This window comes from Podarcis melisellensis (genome assembly GCF_964234715.1).
Source record: "Podarcis melisellensis genome assembly, chromosome: 3".
Classification (NCBI taxonomy): Eukaryota; Metazoa; Chordata; class Lepidosauria; order Squamata; family Lacertidae; genus Podarcis; species Podarcis melisellensis.
Genome location: NC_138530.1, coordinates 110,073,315 through 110,088,181, shown reverse-complemented (window position 1 = coordinate 110,088,181; position 14,867 = coordinate 110,073,315). Strand labels below are relative to the sequence as shown.

The window sequence follows — 14,867 nt, the reverse complement described above, 5'->3', positions numbered from 1 at the left end:
CCGTTTGCCATTTTAACATTATGTATGCTTACTGGGTTTTTAAAATGTCCCACAAAATACACAAATATTACAGGTATAAATAACTTTGCTTTGAAAAGTTCCTTTTTAACTAAAAGCTCTTTTCAAACAGTAGGGAAGGGAAAACATTCAAGGAACAAACTTTAGCAATATATACACAAAATGAGAAGAGGCATCTCAGTCTTTACTACTGCCTCTCCAAAGTGAAAGGCTGACATTTTTAAAAAGCTGTTCAGCACAAAGCACAGCAGCTGGAAGGTAGGGAGACCCACAGAATATAGTTTGCACATACTTCTTAAGTACATTACCTAACCGAAGCTTTCTAATGGACCAATGAAGCAACCACTGCAGCAACAATGTACGCTATTTAAAAGCTTCCAGAGTAGGCAAAATGGATGTACTAGAGAGAAAAGGAAGATTGCACTCTGCAGACTGTTGTTGCTGTATACACGTTGCCCATTTTAACTTTCATTAACTTCTCTTCCGCTAAAGAATGATTAACTTAAAGCAGTTTTCACCACTAAGAATGGGTTCAATGAAACATTCTATTCAGATAGGGAAGGACTGGGAGTAATATCATGGTTAGTTGGGCATGGATTCACCTGCACTTTTTCAAGAGAATATTGAATATTTGCAAAACAGCAATTATAGAAGAACAGCTAGATGGACAATGGGAGGGAAGGGTATTAAGGGGAATATTCAGGAGGGAAGGAATAAGAAAAGGTGAAGGAAAAAGGAATGAGGGGATTTTTGTGACTGCTGCCCCTTGGCACTTCCTCAAAATTCCAAATGTGCCCAAAAATGGTTGGTCGTCCCTGTTTTTATGGTATATTATAGTCCTAGTATCATGGAACTCCATAGTACATCATTGTGCCCCTGTATTATTAATACTAACACTTCACAGGCTAGGAGGGGACAAGAAACAAAATTAGTACAACATTATTTCATTGGATACCAACCACCCTGAAGCATCACGTATGACAAATATAAACCATAGTCCCTTACATTACATATTGACTGCATGGCTCACACTTCAAATGCAAAGAGTTTAATTCTACCCAGGACTACTGTCCAAGTTCAGGGAATTAAGGTGTGGGACAGCAAATGGTTGTGAGCTGCATAATATGTGAGGTTTTGTCATGACAGTTCCTCTCCCAACCCACAGAATTATTATTATTTTTGCAACTAATATCATGATCAAAAATACCTCCATAAGATACAATGCCTTTAGATGCAAAACAGATATTCAACTTCAAACGTGTATAGTCATGGGCACCACGTAAAATGTTAGGTTATCACCACTAATTAATTCTCTTACTTGATCTCCAGTTTGTTGGGATCTGTACAGTGCACAGATCATCTGCAGATTCATCTGCTGAACTGCCAATGAAGTCATAGTTAAGACAATTGAGGACAAGCTTCAAAAGGTGCATTGCTAGATTTTGTTGTTGCTGATCCTGAAGATTTAATGGTTTTGCCAACATCTAAATCCAGACCAAAAAAGAAAAAAAAAAGTGTGTGTCAGTAACTGGCCACATTCACATATCATAGTCAACCTCGCAGATAGCTGCTTCTTCCTTCCTCACCTATTGAGAGCAACAAAGCATGATCCCTCTCCTAGCAATATGTCCAAACAAGGGGCTGTGGGGTGTTTTGGGGGGCTCATACAAATCATCATCAGGTCACACCATAAAGATGAGAAGAGCCTTGATGGATCAGATCAAAGGTCCAGCATCCAAAAGCCTACAGAAAGCCCACAAGTGGGATATGAATGTAGCAACGACCTCCCCATTTGTGAACTGCCCTGGGATCTATGAATGAATGCAAGTTTAATAAATAAAAACAAATTAATAAATTTGTGCTCCCTAGCAACTGTTACTTCAGAGGCACAGAACATAGCAATCACGGCTAGCTACCATTTATATCCTTATCCTCCATAAATTTGTCTAATCTGCTTTTAAAATAACTAAAGTTGGTGGTCATCTTATGGAAAGGAATGCTGCATTTTAACTATGCACTGTGCAAAGCAAAAAATGAACTATGATCGCCAGCATAATTTATCATTGCAAGCCAATGATCCTGGTCTGCTGCTCTCACTTGCGGGAAAAGCTATATGGGAGCTACCTGCACATTCATGGTAGAATATGAATTATGGGCTGGATTTAACTAAATAGACACACTTGTGGAAGCCAGTGGACTGAGTTCTGCTATTGCAATGGGACTTTCCCTCCTGCCTCCTGCAATGGGCTCTGGGGGATCTGGAGAATTCCCAGAACAGTGTGTGGGGTGAAGAGAGGGGAGATCATTCTGTGTGGCAAGCTGAAATTTTTGCACTGGAGGAACAACTGTAGTAGCATAGCACTGAATTGTACCCTGTGGTTTGCCTTGACATCCAACGGTAACCAATCCAACAATAACCATTCTGAGACCCCCTGGTATAGGGCAGTATATAAATTCAAATAATAATAATTATAATAATAATAAGAAGAAGAAGCAAAAATCACTTCTCTTGGTTTATTTAAAAAAAAAGTAGCAATATAAACTAATATCATGCTTCAGAAATTTAAGTGGAGACAACATAGAGATAGACCTGATGGGGGCAAGCAGGGAGAGAAATAAATGATCCGCTGTCCCTCTGTTCTGCACCCATCCATCACCAAGGCTTCTCATGGATCTGCACTGAAATAAGCCTATTCATGTGTTTAAAGTACACCACGTTCAGTGGCTAGTTTAACTTTTCACGACAAATGTTTGCTCAATTACACTGGAGCAAAGAGTATTATTTGTTAAAAACCCAGCATATTGTGAGCTTTACTGGCAAGAGTTCTGTTTCATGCTGAATTCATAAGCCAGTTAGACTTATCATAGACAGGTACTGATGTATATTCTGCATCTAATTCCAATCGTGAATTCATCTCTATTCTACTATGTTCTATTCTGTTGCTTGTTCAACAACAAACTATGTTCTGGTGGCATACTGATTTTGGTCAAAAACAAATGCAATTATTAGCCACTCGGGTAAAGCTGGGATGGCTCAGTCGGTAGAGCGTGTGACTCTTAATCTCAGGGTAGTGAGTTTGAGACCCATGGTGGGCAAAAGATTTCTGCATTGCTGAAAATTCTATCTTTATAATACAGCTTGTGTTTAGGCCTACCTCTTTCAACAGCGAGCATGCCAGCATCAAAATGTCTTTTAAAGTAGTATCACGAAATGAGGTAGCTATTTTACGATGCTTTGATGAAGGTCTAGAATAATCAACCTTAAAATAAAAATTAAAAAACACTTCAGAATCAGTGTGTCTTCATTTTGACTTGATAAAACATATTACTTGTATGTGAGCTACAAGAAAATTATCACGCAACAGGAGGTCTACATCTTATTATTTAATTCATATGATCCTCCTTACCCACGTTCTTAGTTTTGTTTCCCTCTATTTGTGTTAAGCCTAATTTGAAACAGATATATAAATATGACTTCTGTGTGGAACTCAATATCCACGCAAAATACAAGTGGGTCTGAAATTACTGTGGGGCGTGTGCTTTAAAATGAACAGGAACAGAGTTCAGGTGGAGAAAGTCATTCAGAAAAATAGTCCTCCAGACATGTAGAATCTGTACCCTACAATCCTCAAATTTAAAATATAGTTCCCAGAACTATACATATCTAATACCAGGACACTTAGTTTAGAATATTCAGTCATTACGGAGGACAGTTCCTTCATAAGTGCAGCCAAGCTACTTTGCAAAGCAAGCAGTGACACCTCAGGCAAATCTATATGTTAGAGTCAAGTCCCACTGATTCAACTGAACTTGCTTCAAAGCAAGTGTGAATAAGATCATATTGATATGAAACCAGAAGAGATGGCGCAAAGTATAAGGGACAATCATTCCATGTAGGATAAGGATTAAGCAGAACTCCTAAAAATTATTAGGATGCATTCACAAGAGACTTAAATCACTTATTAAATTCCTGCATCTCTATAATCGCATCACACCAACCCATACTGTGCAAGTTGAACTGCTAAAAAAATTCACATTGCTAAGCGTAAGTCCCTCACCATTTTAGTGGAGACATCATCACACACACGGGAAACATCCATATACTAGGCTTTTCTATAGCAAAAATTACAATCAGCAACAGATGATACATATCTGTTAAGAATGTACATCTACCAGGTCAATTTGTGTAGCACAGCTTTTTCTGATGACCATCATCAAACCTAAAATTGGCCATGCTAAACACCACATGCAAGGTTCAAGGGTAAAAATATCCACGGGAGAAGAAAATGCCACTTTAAAGTGTCACCTTGGATTATACTTCGAAGCAAAGACAAGTTAATGCAAATAAAGAACCTTACTCTCCTTCCCTTCAATCTTCTCTTTGGTTTCCTCCAAAATGATAAAGACTAATAGTCCTTGCAGCCCTTAGTGGGGTGTGGATAGGATTATTAAAAGCTGCAGGACAAGTGAGAGAACATTTCTGCATCTTTCCTCTCTTAACCTATTTCCTATATGCAGGGTGCATTTGCCTGCACTTCTATGTTGCATGGTTGAGGAAAATTGTGATTACTTGATGTGGCTGTGGGGTGGCATGTGGTTTCTTTGTCCTTTTCCAGAGTATTATAACTGATTCTAGCAACTGTTGGATGGGCCACATTCCCTGCAACCCATTTCTCTGCTTCATTCCATTAAAAACCTTTCTTAGGCATTTTTTTTACTTTTTACAATGTACAGCAGCTTCCCAGTTTTCAGCCCCATAAGACACTCTGACCATTCTCTTGACAGCATAAAAGAATTTCGAGAAGAAAGAAGTACACTTACAAAATTCATTTCCTGAGTCAGTTCTGAAAGAATCATTACTCCTATTATGCAGTGGTCCACAGTCCCCTACAGCATATAGGGAGAAAAGTGTTAATGTTCCAAAATGAATGTTTTAGGTGGCTTTTAATCTCAGGTAGGTATTCAACACTGTGCTTTTCTGATCATTCTGTCAGCTGAATCATTTTTCCCAACCCTGCAGAGCAGATCTGGGGGAAGCAACAGGGTACATGGTGGGGAGGAGAAGAGGAAGACCACTGAGCTAGCAAGAGCCCTTGCTTCTGCTAAAGCAAGGTTTCCCAAACTTGGGTCTCCAGCAGTTTCTGGACTACAACTCCCATCATCCCTAACAAGCAAGCATCAGTGATGGTGGAAATTATAGTCTGAAAACAGCTGGAGATCCAAGTTTGGGAAACACTGAGTTTAGACGAATCTGGCCATTTTTATCCATATTATCATAACAAATATGATGGCCAGCACAAACTTCATCAAGTAGGTAGAGTTGTCCCCATACATTCTCGCGGCCCCTTCAGAATTCAGTACCCACAAGTACTAACAGCTGAACACCTATATCAGGGAGGAGGGAGTTTCTCTGCTAACACAAGCACATGAGGTTGCCTTATATTAGTTCAGACTATTAGTCTTGCTAACCCAGTTAAGTGCCATCTACTCAAATTGGCCTTGGCTCCTCAATGTCTTAGGCAATGAGAACAAACCATTCCAAAGCCCTACACAGCCAAATTCCAGGAATGGCAGGCAAACTTACTGCTATACTAGGCAAGACAGATATATTTACAAATTTAAACTGGACTCCCCCTCCCCGTTTTTCCCTATTTAATGACAATCCAAACACTTGTGCCCAAGACTTAATATTTATTGCTGATCAACACCTCTATTTTAAATGGTAAGTTCAGCCGGGAATTAGAAATATGGTTTCATTTTGTCTCCCAAAGGAAAATAATTCAGTGAAGGAAGTCTCCCAAGAAGCAAAGTTTTGAGTTTGAATCTCTATTATTAATGAATTAACTACAGCAGATTCACACTTCAAACATTTTAATAATAAATGTAAAATCAAATTACATTAATAAAAATAACTGCAAAACAGCCGCAGTATTCTTCCCATATTTGTTTTTAATGAACACAAGGCCATTTTTATCACACTTTCCTAATGATTTTAAAGTGCATTAACTGTAACATATTATCAGCTTTCCCCCCTCATGCAAAAATAGAAACAGAATATAATGACATTTAACAGCAGATGGTTTCACATTTGTGAAACCAGGATCAGTTTAAATCTCATTTAGCCATTAACATATTGGGTAGCCTAAGACAAACAACTCTTACAGTCAGTCCTTTTCCCGTATCCAGATAATACTACTCCCTCATACCACACTCTGGGAAGGATTACTCAGATAAAAGTATATCAAACACTTTTTGAGCACCAATAAATCTAAGTATCACAATCATGAGTTCGCTTTGCTAAATAATTCCTTATCTCCTTCACCACTCCCACTCAGTGCCAGAGATTTTATCTGACAAAAGGAGTTGTGGTTGGCAAGCATCAAAGATTTACCAGGAGGGAAAACACTCAATCCACCACTTTGGTTTGAATATTCAGTTTGCAGCTGCTATTTACTTTCAAATGAATTTGTAAAAATTCAATGACAACTCTACTTCCACCTAGGCTGGGTAGCAAAAACTACCTAATCTAAGCTTTGATGATAAAAATACATTTCTCATTCCAAGTTATGGGAACTCATTTCCCCACACAGAAAAACAACCCCCTTGGAAACTGCCTTCCTCTATTAACTCCCCTTGCCTTACATAATTTGAAACAAATGAAGTGCCTTTTCTATTTTAATTTTTAAAACTTATTGAACTGAACAGTTGAGAAGACAGGAGCATGACAGCAACAATCTTGGCCATAAGAATCACAAGAGAATCAACACACAGTCCTGGGTATAAATTATCACTTAGTTCTCAAGGTTTTCCCATAAGTAGGGAAAACCTTAAATAGGCATTTCCCGGACTTGGGCATTACCTTAAGTCTTGTTATTTCTTGAAGGTTTGAGTTTATAGCAGGGATGGCCCTCCAGATGTTGTTGGACTCCAACTCCCATCAGCCCCAGCCAGCATGGCCAAAGGTCAGGAATGATGGGAGCTGGAGTCGAACAACACAAAACAGAATATTTAATATACAATAAATGGATCCCCTCTTATGTACTTGGGTTAGCATAGCTTGCCAAATCTGGTTGGGGCTTCATATGCATGTGGATTTCCTGTATATACAAAAGCCTTCTCATTCACCAGTCTCTACATATGCTGCCCCTACTATTAATAGGCAAATGAAACTTTGGTGCAAATGACACAAAATTGTTTTTATTCAGCACTAGAAGCTAGCTCCATTCAGCAACAACCCCTGGCACTGCTGGACCGACATGGAGGAAGTACAGAGCAGAAATTATTGAAAGGAGATGCAACCAACTGTTTTTAGCATCACCTCCCCGGCAGCCCCATACATCTCCTTAGTGCCAATGCAACATTACACTAGCAAGAGGTCTATTTCAATGCTACATTTTTGCATCCATTTTTCATCCAGTTGCATCATTTTCTACAGCACAGTTCTCACGACAAAGTCATAAATAGTCTCCGCCTTAAGTCGGCTATTCTTTTGTATTTCAGGTAGTTCTTAATCGTACAATTTGCAGCTGACTGAACTACTTTCTCCATTCTGTGTCTCCTCCTTAGGATCATATGGCATTTAAAATATGCGACTACTATATTTAATACAGAAATGTTTTTAACAAGCAGTCATGTTCACTTTCTCTTACCTGCAAAAACTTTTTAACATCAGTAATAATGTCTCTAAAGATGAGCTGGTCTTTTTGAACATCAAACCAACCCAACTTTGTGATCTTAGCAATTACTTGAACAAGAGCTTGGATCACAAAAAGGGCCAGTTTTGGTCGAGATGCAACATAGTTTAATATGTAGTTTCCTGTACCGAAATACCAAAAATTAAATCAAAATTATTTTATATTCAATACATCAAGCTGTTCTAAGTTATATTGTTATTGAGAAATACACGGATTGAGTCTCCAGAAGGCCAGATCTTGAAACCTGTATAGTAATATTCCTAATTAAATGCTTCAAAGCAAGTGCAGGTATTTTAGTGCTATTATTAAATTACAATTACTCAAGAAATAGTATTTTTGAGAAGGCCGAACATGTCAGCTGAATGTACAAGAAAAATGTCCAGTGCTGTTCATAAGCATAGTGCTTCCATGCTGTCCATGCCAAAACCAAAGCTCAGGGATAGCCAAAACAGTGCCTGATTGTCTCTGTTGGGATTACAGATTCCATCACCCCAAATTACTGGCCATACTGGACAGGCTCAATGGGTGTTACAGAACAAGCACATTGGCTATTTCTGCTATAGCTCATCAAAACTACCAAGGTTATAGGAACAGCTTACCAGACTCACTTTTAGTTCTCTAAAGATTCCACAACTGTTTGGTGTTTCCTGGCAGACAAGACCCTGCAGGAAACTTGTGTACGCCATACCTTGTGAGCTTCCAGTTGTCAACTGGAATCAATCACCATGTGCCCTATTATTTTGGTTGACTAACTGATTAGCTATGTCAGGGTGCTATTTTGCTTTTTAATTTCTTAGAAGGCTTATTTCATTACAACATTCTATAAATAAATCTTTTCTTCCCCCTTTACAAGTATTCACTTTCCCCCATTTATTCGAAAGCCTCTTGCCTATCAATGAGCCCTAACCAGCTTGGTGCCAGGTTTACTTGGAGATATTATTTCAGAATCTGTGAAGATGAGAGTCAGAAAAGTTTCTGTATTAAACAAGAAATCAGCTGAGCAACCGTATCAGCTCCAGATGTTCTGTTTATTTTAATCAGCTCATCGATACAAGTAGGCAACATGCTCATGACAGCATGCCTCAGAATAAAGATCCAAATATGGCTTTGTCTCCCTTAAATGTTAAGTCCCTGGACTAGAACTACAGGCAAGTACTATTAACAAAACTCTTTATTATTGAAGCCTAAAGAGCTAAGCAAATATTTGATGTTAACCCCACATACATAGGTTCCTTAAACAAGAAGGAGACTTAAGCTTAGACTTAAACAAGAGCCTCAATCACAAAATGGGCGGGTTTTGATGGAGCTGCTGAACAATTCAGTATGTAGCTGACTTCTCCAAAATACCCCAGATAAAACATACTTTTCCTTTGTTATTAACTGATAAACTAACAGTCCATATTTTAGATCATTTCAATAAATACTGAAGGTCATGTCTTACAAGACTTTTATACTAAGGGATAAATACCCAAGCACGCGTGTACCACATTAATTATGAAAGAGACACAGATATTTGTGAATTTTGTACTCTTATGCCCACACCCAAATAAAAAATATATCTTATGCGGAGAAACTGAAGGCAATTTTTGTTAGCACATCTATTCATATTTATTTTTTATTTTTGTTATAAAGCAGGTGAAGAAGATACCTGCTGCTGCATTTGTTTGACAGATCAAACCTAGTTAAGGGAGTAGACCTAAAAGTATTTGAGTTCAGGACTACTGAAAGCAATGGGACAGTTTAAAATAAATGCATTTACAACAAGGACATACACGTACCTAGGCTCCTAATCAATTTCTTAGGCTTTTTAATTCATGCAATACAAACACACCCACATGTTTACACATTTTGTCCCATAAAAAATAAAGGACAAGACAAATTCCGGATCGCATCTTAATCTGATTTTTAGATTAAGTTAGAAACATGAACAGTTTTTCAAAGAATGATAAAGTATATAGCAGCTATAGACGAAGAACACCTAAAATCATTCTGACTGGCAATCTTAAACTCTCTGACTAACTACTAGGGCAATTTGAAATTTGAATTTTACACTCACAAAATACCCTACTGCAATACTGAAAGGAATAAACAATACTTACTGATGTCCATCCTTTGCTGAACAGGTAAAGGAGGTGTTTTGCACACAAGTTTTGAGAGGCATGTTGCTGCTAACAGTTGTGCATAAGAGGTCTAGAGAAAAATGCACACAATTCAGGTGGCAGTAATAACTATTCATTTAAAAAATCCTTAGATAACGTCCAAAAATATAATCTTGTAACAAGAAATACATCTCCTAAAACCTTGCTGTCACAAATTTGCTCTACTTACTTGGATGTGTGCATTTTGATACAATTTACAGCTCAGTCCTGAGATTTACTATGTAAGCACATGGGATTAAGACACATACTGTATTTATCTAACAGCTATTTTATTATTTTCAAGGATATGCCTGTAAAATATACACAGGGTCAGACCTTCATAGACCCTACAGTCCCTCCTTTTAAATCACGGCTCTCTCAGAACAACTAAAGCAACATCAGCGGGGCCAAGAGAGGAGTTTGTCATCTGGGCAGCCCAGGACCTCCATACACATTGCCCAGGCTTGCACCCCAGGGAGGTCACTTCAGTGCTGCTAACCCAGCAATTTGACTTCATCCCAGGAGATGCACTCCATTGTCTCTCAAGACAAATGGCTGCCAACAACAACCCAGTACCCTCCAGATGGTTTGGGCTACAGTTCCCACCATCCCTCATCACTGACCAAGTTGCCTGTGGCTGAAGGACATTGAGTCCAAACTCTCAGACCCTACTGCAGACTTCATACTGCATAAATGTGGCCCCTTCTGCCTCTGAGCTCTATAAGTTAAGGGGACTCTTTCCCTGTCCGTAAGCAGGAAGAGAGATGCTCAACCTGAATACATAGATTTGATCTGTCAGATCATAGCTTTAGACTGATAAACTTGAATAGCCTAGAATGATTTCACCATTTTACCCAAGGGAGCTAATACCGTATTTTTCGCCCCATAGGGCGCACCAGCCCGTAGGACACACCTGGGTTTTTTTTTGGGGGGGGAATAAAGAAAAAAAATTATTTCCCCCCCCCCAGCCCGAGCTTCCCCCGACCCCAGCCGCCAGAACAGGCAGCTCTCCGCAAGCCTTGGGAGACTGGCGCGACTTCCCGCCGGGCTTCCATGCCTTGCGGATATCTGCCTGAAGCCCAAACCAGGTCGGGGGACAGCGGGATGGCGGCATTTCCCCGAGCTTGTGGGGCTGGCGGCAGGGAGAAGCGTGCTTCTCCCCACCACCAGCCTCCAAACCAGGTCGGGGAACCGAAGCCCGGGGCACGCTGTGCAGCGCGCCCCAGGCTTCAAGTTGCAGGCTGCTATCCGCAAACCTAGGGAGCCCGACGGGAACTTCCGCGGGCTCCCAAGGCTTGCAGAGAGCCTCCTGAAGCCTGCATTCGCCCCATAGGACGCACACACATTTCCCCTTCATTTTTGGAGGGGGAAAAGTGCGTCTTATAGGGCGAAAAATATGGTATTTCATTTGTGTAAACCAAGCCATTATCGTGTGGAATGGTAAGCCTGATTAACTCCTAACTTATGCATAAATATGACATATTTGCTATGTTCTTCTAAAGTATTAATGCTTGTACAAACCTTATCCATGATTGGGGGGGGGGAGGATCATTTGAAAATCAAAACAAGCAGAAGAAAAAGCACCTCCAATGATTACGTTGCAACCAACTTATTTTCATTGGGGTTGGAGGGAATCTCCTTTTAATCTACAAAAGTTCAGTATCACTACTTTCAAATCTCACACTACTGCTTACGAAAAGCGGAGAAAGGATAGGCATTTAATGAATGTGTATTTAGATAATAAAGTTTAAAGCACTTACTGTTCCTTGTTCCAGTAAAAGCTGGCATTGGCTAAGACATTCAGGACTATTAATAAGCTCCAGTAGCACCTTTTCTGCTTGTATTCGCTGTGCTAAGTCTGTCCCCTCGTAGAGCTGTTTACAAAGAACTTCTAGCTCTGCCAGACTCTGCTGGGGGTAAAAATCAGGCATGAATTGCCCTCCATTAATATCCTCACAATACTATTTATTCATGCACATTGATACAGAATATGAAAGTCAGAATGGGCTGTATCCAAGTAAGTCATATTCATAACTACCTTAATACCATTTACCTCAATGAGTCTTTCCTGAGTATCACTACCATATTTACTCGAATCTAATGCTCACCCTTTTTTGCCCAAATTACGTTACGAAAATTAAGGTACGCATTAGATTCAATGGCACATTTACATTCACCGTCAAATACTTTTTTTGGCTTCAAGGTTCTGAAAATTGAGGTGCATGATAGATTTGATGGCGCATTAGACTTGAGAAAATATGGTACAGTCAAATCACATATTTTGTTTGGGTTATGTTCCAGAGACAGCACATAAAACCACAATCGCATGTAGTCAAAAAAACCATTTTAAAACTGTAAAATGGCCTGTAATACTCACCCTAACCCTAACCCTAAGGTCACACACACACACACACTCTAACCGCACCTCCAAATGCAAGTGTAATTGCAGGCGGAATTGCCTATATTTTCCTCCCAGCCTACTGCCCACCCTCCCACCTTGCCAAGTGCATAAACTTGAAATCACATTGGTTAAATGCACATACATTGTAAGTACAACCCTGTGTGTTTAAATAATGGAGTATCCCTAAGCCACTGCCAAGGGGTAGGGAGGAAGGACACAGGGGATGCTCATCCAATTCCTCCCACTCACAGCTCAAAAGTAATTTGTTCATTTATCACCCAAGAAAAATATCCTAGCACTGAAGTAGCATATGTGCAAAGGGAAGGGAGATTATTTGTTTGTTCCAAAATGGAAAATCATGCACAAGCAATTAAATTTCCTTGAGCATCTAAATCAGCAATGTTTTTTCTTGCGCTTAACAAACAAGAAAGCAGGCAAAGTTAACAGTAATAATCAATATTTTCAGTGCTGCTTTTGGTCTTTACCATTTATTTCCCACTCACCACTTGTGAGTTGTGGGATATCCTTCCTAATCAAAGGAAGAATCAAGGTGCATGTCAAGGTACAGTCATTACCCTAGTAATAGCAACTTCATATGAAGGACGATTATTGGATGATTATCAAAGTACATAAAAATACAAAGTGCTTAACACTGCCCCTTCTCTACCCTAACAACATATTGTTTTCACAGGGAGTTAGACGTCTCCTTCTGGGATGCCTATTACATCTATTGGCCATGGTAGCTAAACAGAACCTCCATGCTGAAAGGAATGATACCTTCACCTTCTTACCTACTTGTAAGGTTTAAAGGGTACTTGGCTAGCTAGACTGGCTCATGTTCTGGTCCAGCATGTCCATTTTATGTTCTTAGGGCAGGGATGAGAAAGATATGGTCCTCCAGATGTTACTAGATTCCAGTTCCCATAAACCCCATTCATGATCACAGATAATAGCCGTTGTAAGCCAACAACATCTGAAGGGCAACAGGTTGTCTACCCTTGTCTTAAGCAGAAGTGAGTAAATAATTGGGATTTTGTTGAATATGTAAATATGTCCTATAACTGAAATAAACAATTGAATTTTTACCCAATAGATATCAAATATTTTTCTTTTCTGTTCCCAAATAGCAATGACTGGCATAGGTATTCTTGGTCACCAGCCAAAAGGGTGTTTCACCAACTTTTTCTCTACCTTCCGCAAACTCAGATGTGCATTAACTATAGGCCCCAATATGTCCCCTCATTGTTTGCATGAGTGCAGTCATGATGCAAATACAAACTTCAAGTTGTGTTATATACCTCGTACCTCTAATGGACAGAAAGAAATCATCACGAGTATTTGTAAGCCACCTTTCAATCCAAGGTAGCATAGGGGCAAAATTCAAACAACAGATTCAATACAAACAATACCAATCAAATAATTAAAGCCAGCCAGGAGATGATATCAGAAGTACACAACCGGAGTTCAAAAGCTTCAGCAGACTGAGCATTAACTGCTCTTCTAAGGGCAGCTGATATTGCAGACCTCACTCTTCATGGTGACACATTGAGAGAAGCTTCATATCAACAGGATCTAAAGCCTACCTATTCCCCCAACAAGGGGAGTCTAGGGCAGGCATACCACCACCCAACACATACACACTTCCCAAAAACTGTCAGGGCTCTGGATTTGGCTATAATTTCACTGAGGATTCACCCACCTCCCTCTTGCTTTGCTCAAGAGTCAAGCACATAGATCAGGCAAACTTCCCTTTTGTACAGAAAAGGAGTCACAACCATTATCAGTAGATGCCAATCAAGCCACCCTTGACAATGGAATTCACACTTATCTCACTTCTCAGGGGTGAGATAACACAGGAAAATACATTCCCTAAAATACCCCAGACCCGACTTTTTAGAGATTTAAAGGTTAAAAACTGATGTCGAGCTTGGCTTTAATGCTTTACGCAGATAATCCCAATGTGTGGTGAATAGATTTCAGACATGACTTAAAGTTGTAAGAGATAATCTGGTGGGAGTTTGTTTATTTTTTCCAATGGATATAAAACAAGAAAAACAGCTGTAACAGAGTATCAGAAACAGAGAAAAGAAAGACCAAACCAAACAATTATCTAGGAGTGTTAAACAAGGGCAAGTGTTGTTAAACAAGTGTTAAACAAGTCCATGAAGGCAACAATTGTTCTTATGTAACTAAAATACATTGGTGTTATGTGTAATTTGAAATTCACAGTTTTGAGAAATAAATGTTTTGTTTGCTGCTTGAAATAGAATATATAAAAAGGTGGGGGTGGATTTGTATATTAAATTTGATCTGGATAAAGAAGATAGCATAACTTTGCAAGTTTGGTGCCACATGCTCTCTGCATGCATGCATGCATACACGTTTGTGTCTTTCCTAACACATACAAATAGTTATCCAGTGGTACCTTGGGTTACATACGCTTCAGGTTACATACGCTTCAGGTTACAGACTCCGTTAACCCAGAAATATTGCTTCAGGTTAAGAACTTTGCTTCAGGATGAGAGCAGAAATCGTGCTCTGGCAGCGCAGCAGCAGCAGGAAGCCCCATAAGCTAAAGTGGTGCTTCAGGTTAAGAACAGTTTCAGGTTAAGTACG

At 39.4% G+C, this 14,867-nt stretch overlaps 1 protein-coding gene across 1 annotated transcript in view; it reads right to left on the bottom strand.

The window, feature by feature from the left end:
- The window catches only part of RANBP17 (RAN binding protein 17), a 170,003-nt gene extending 156,597 nt beyond the window's left edge, over positions 1–13,406 (bottom strand). The window contains exons 1-7 of the mRNA XM_081906702.1: positions 13,338–13,406; positions 11,611–11,760; positions 9,812–9,902; positions 7,668–7,834; positions 4,840–4,905; positions 3,174–3,278; positions 1,337–1,502 (exon numbers count right to left, since the gene is read on the bottom strand). Coding sequence (XP_081762828.1) covers positions 1,337–1,502; positions 3,174–3,278; positions 4,840–4,905; positions 7,668–7,834; positions 9,812–9,902; positions 11,611–11,760; positions 13,338–13,391 — 799 coding nt within the window. The 5' untranslated portion in view covers positions 13,392–13,406. The remainder of the gene's footprint in view (positions 1–1,336; positions 1,503–3,173; positions 3,279–4,839; positions 4,906–7,667; positions 7,835–9,811; positions 9,903–11,610; positions 11,761–13,337) is intronic.
- Positions 13,407–14,867: the final 1,461 nt, after the last annotated feature.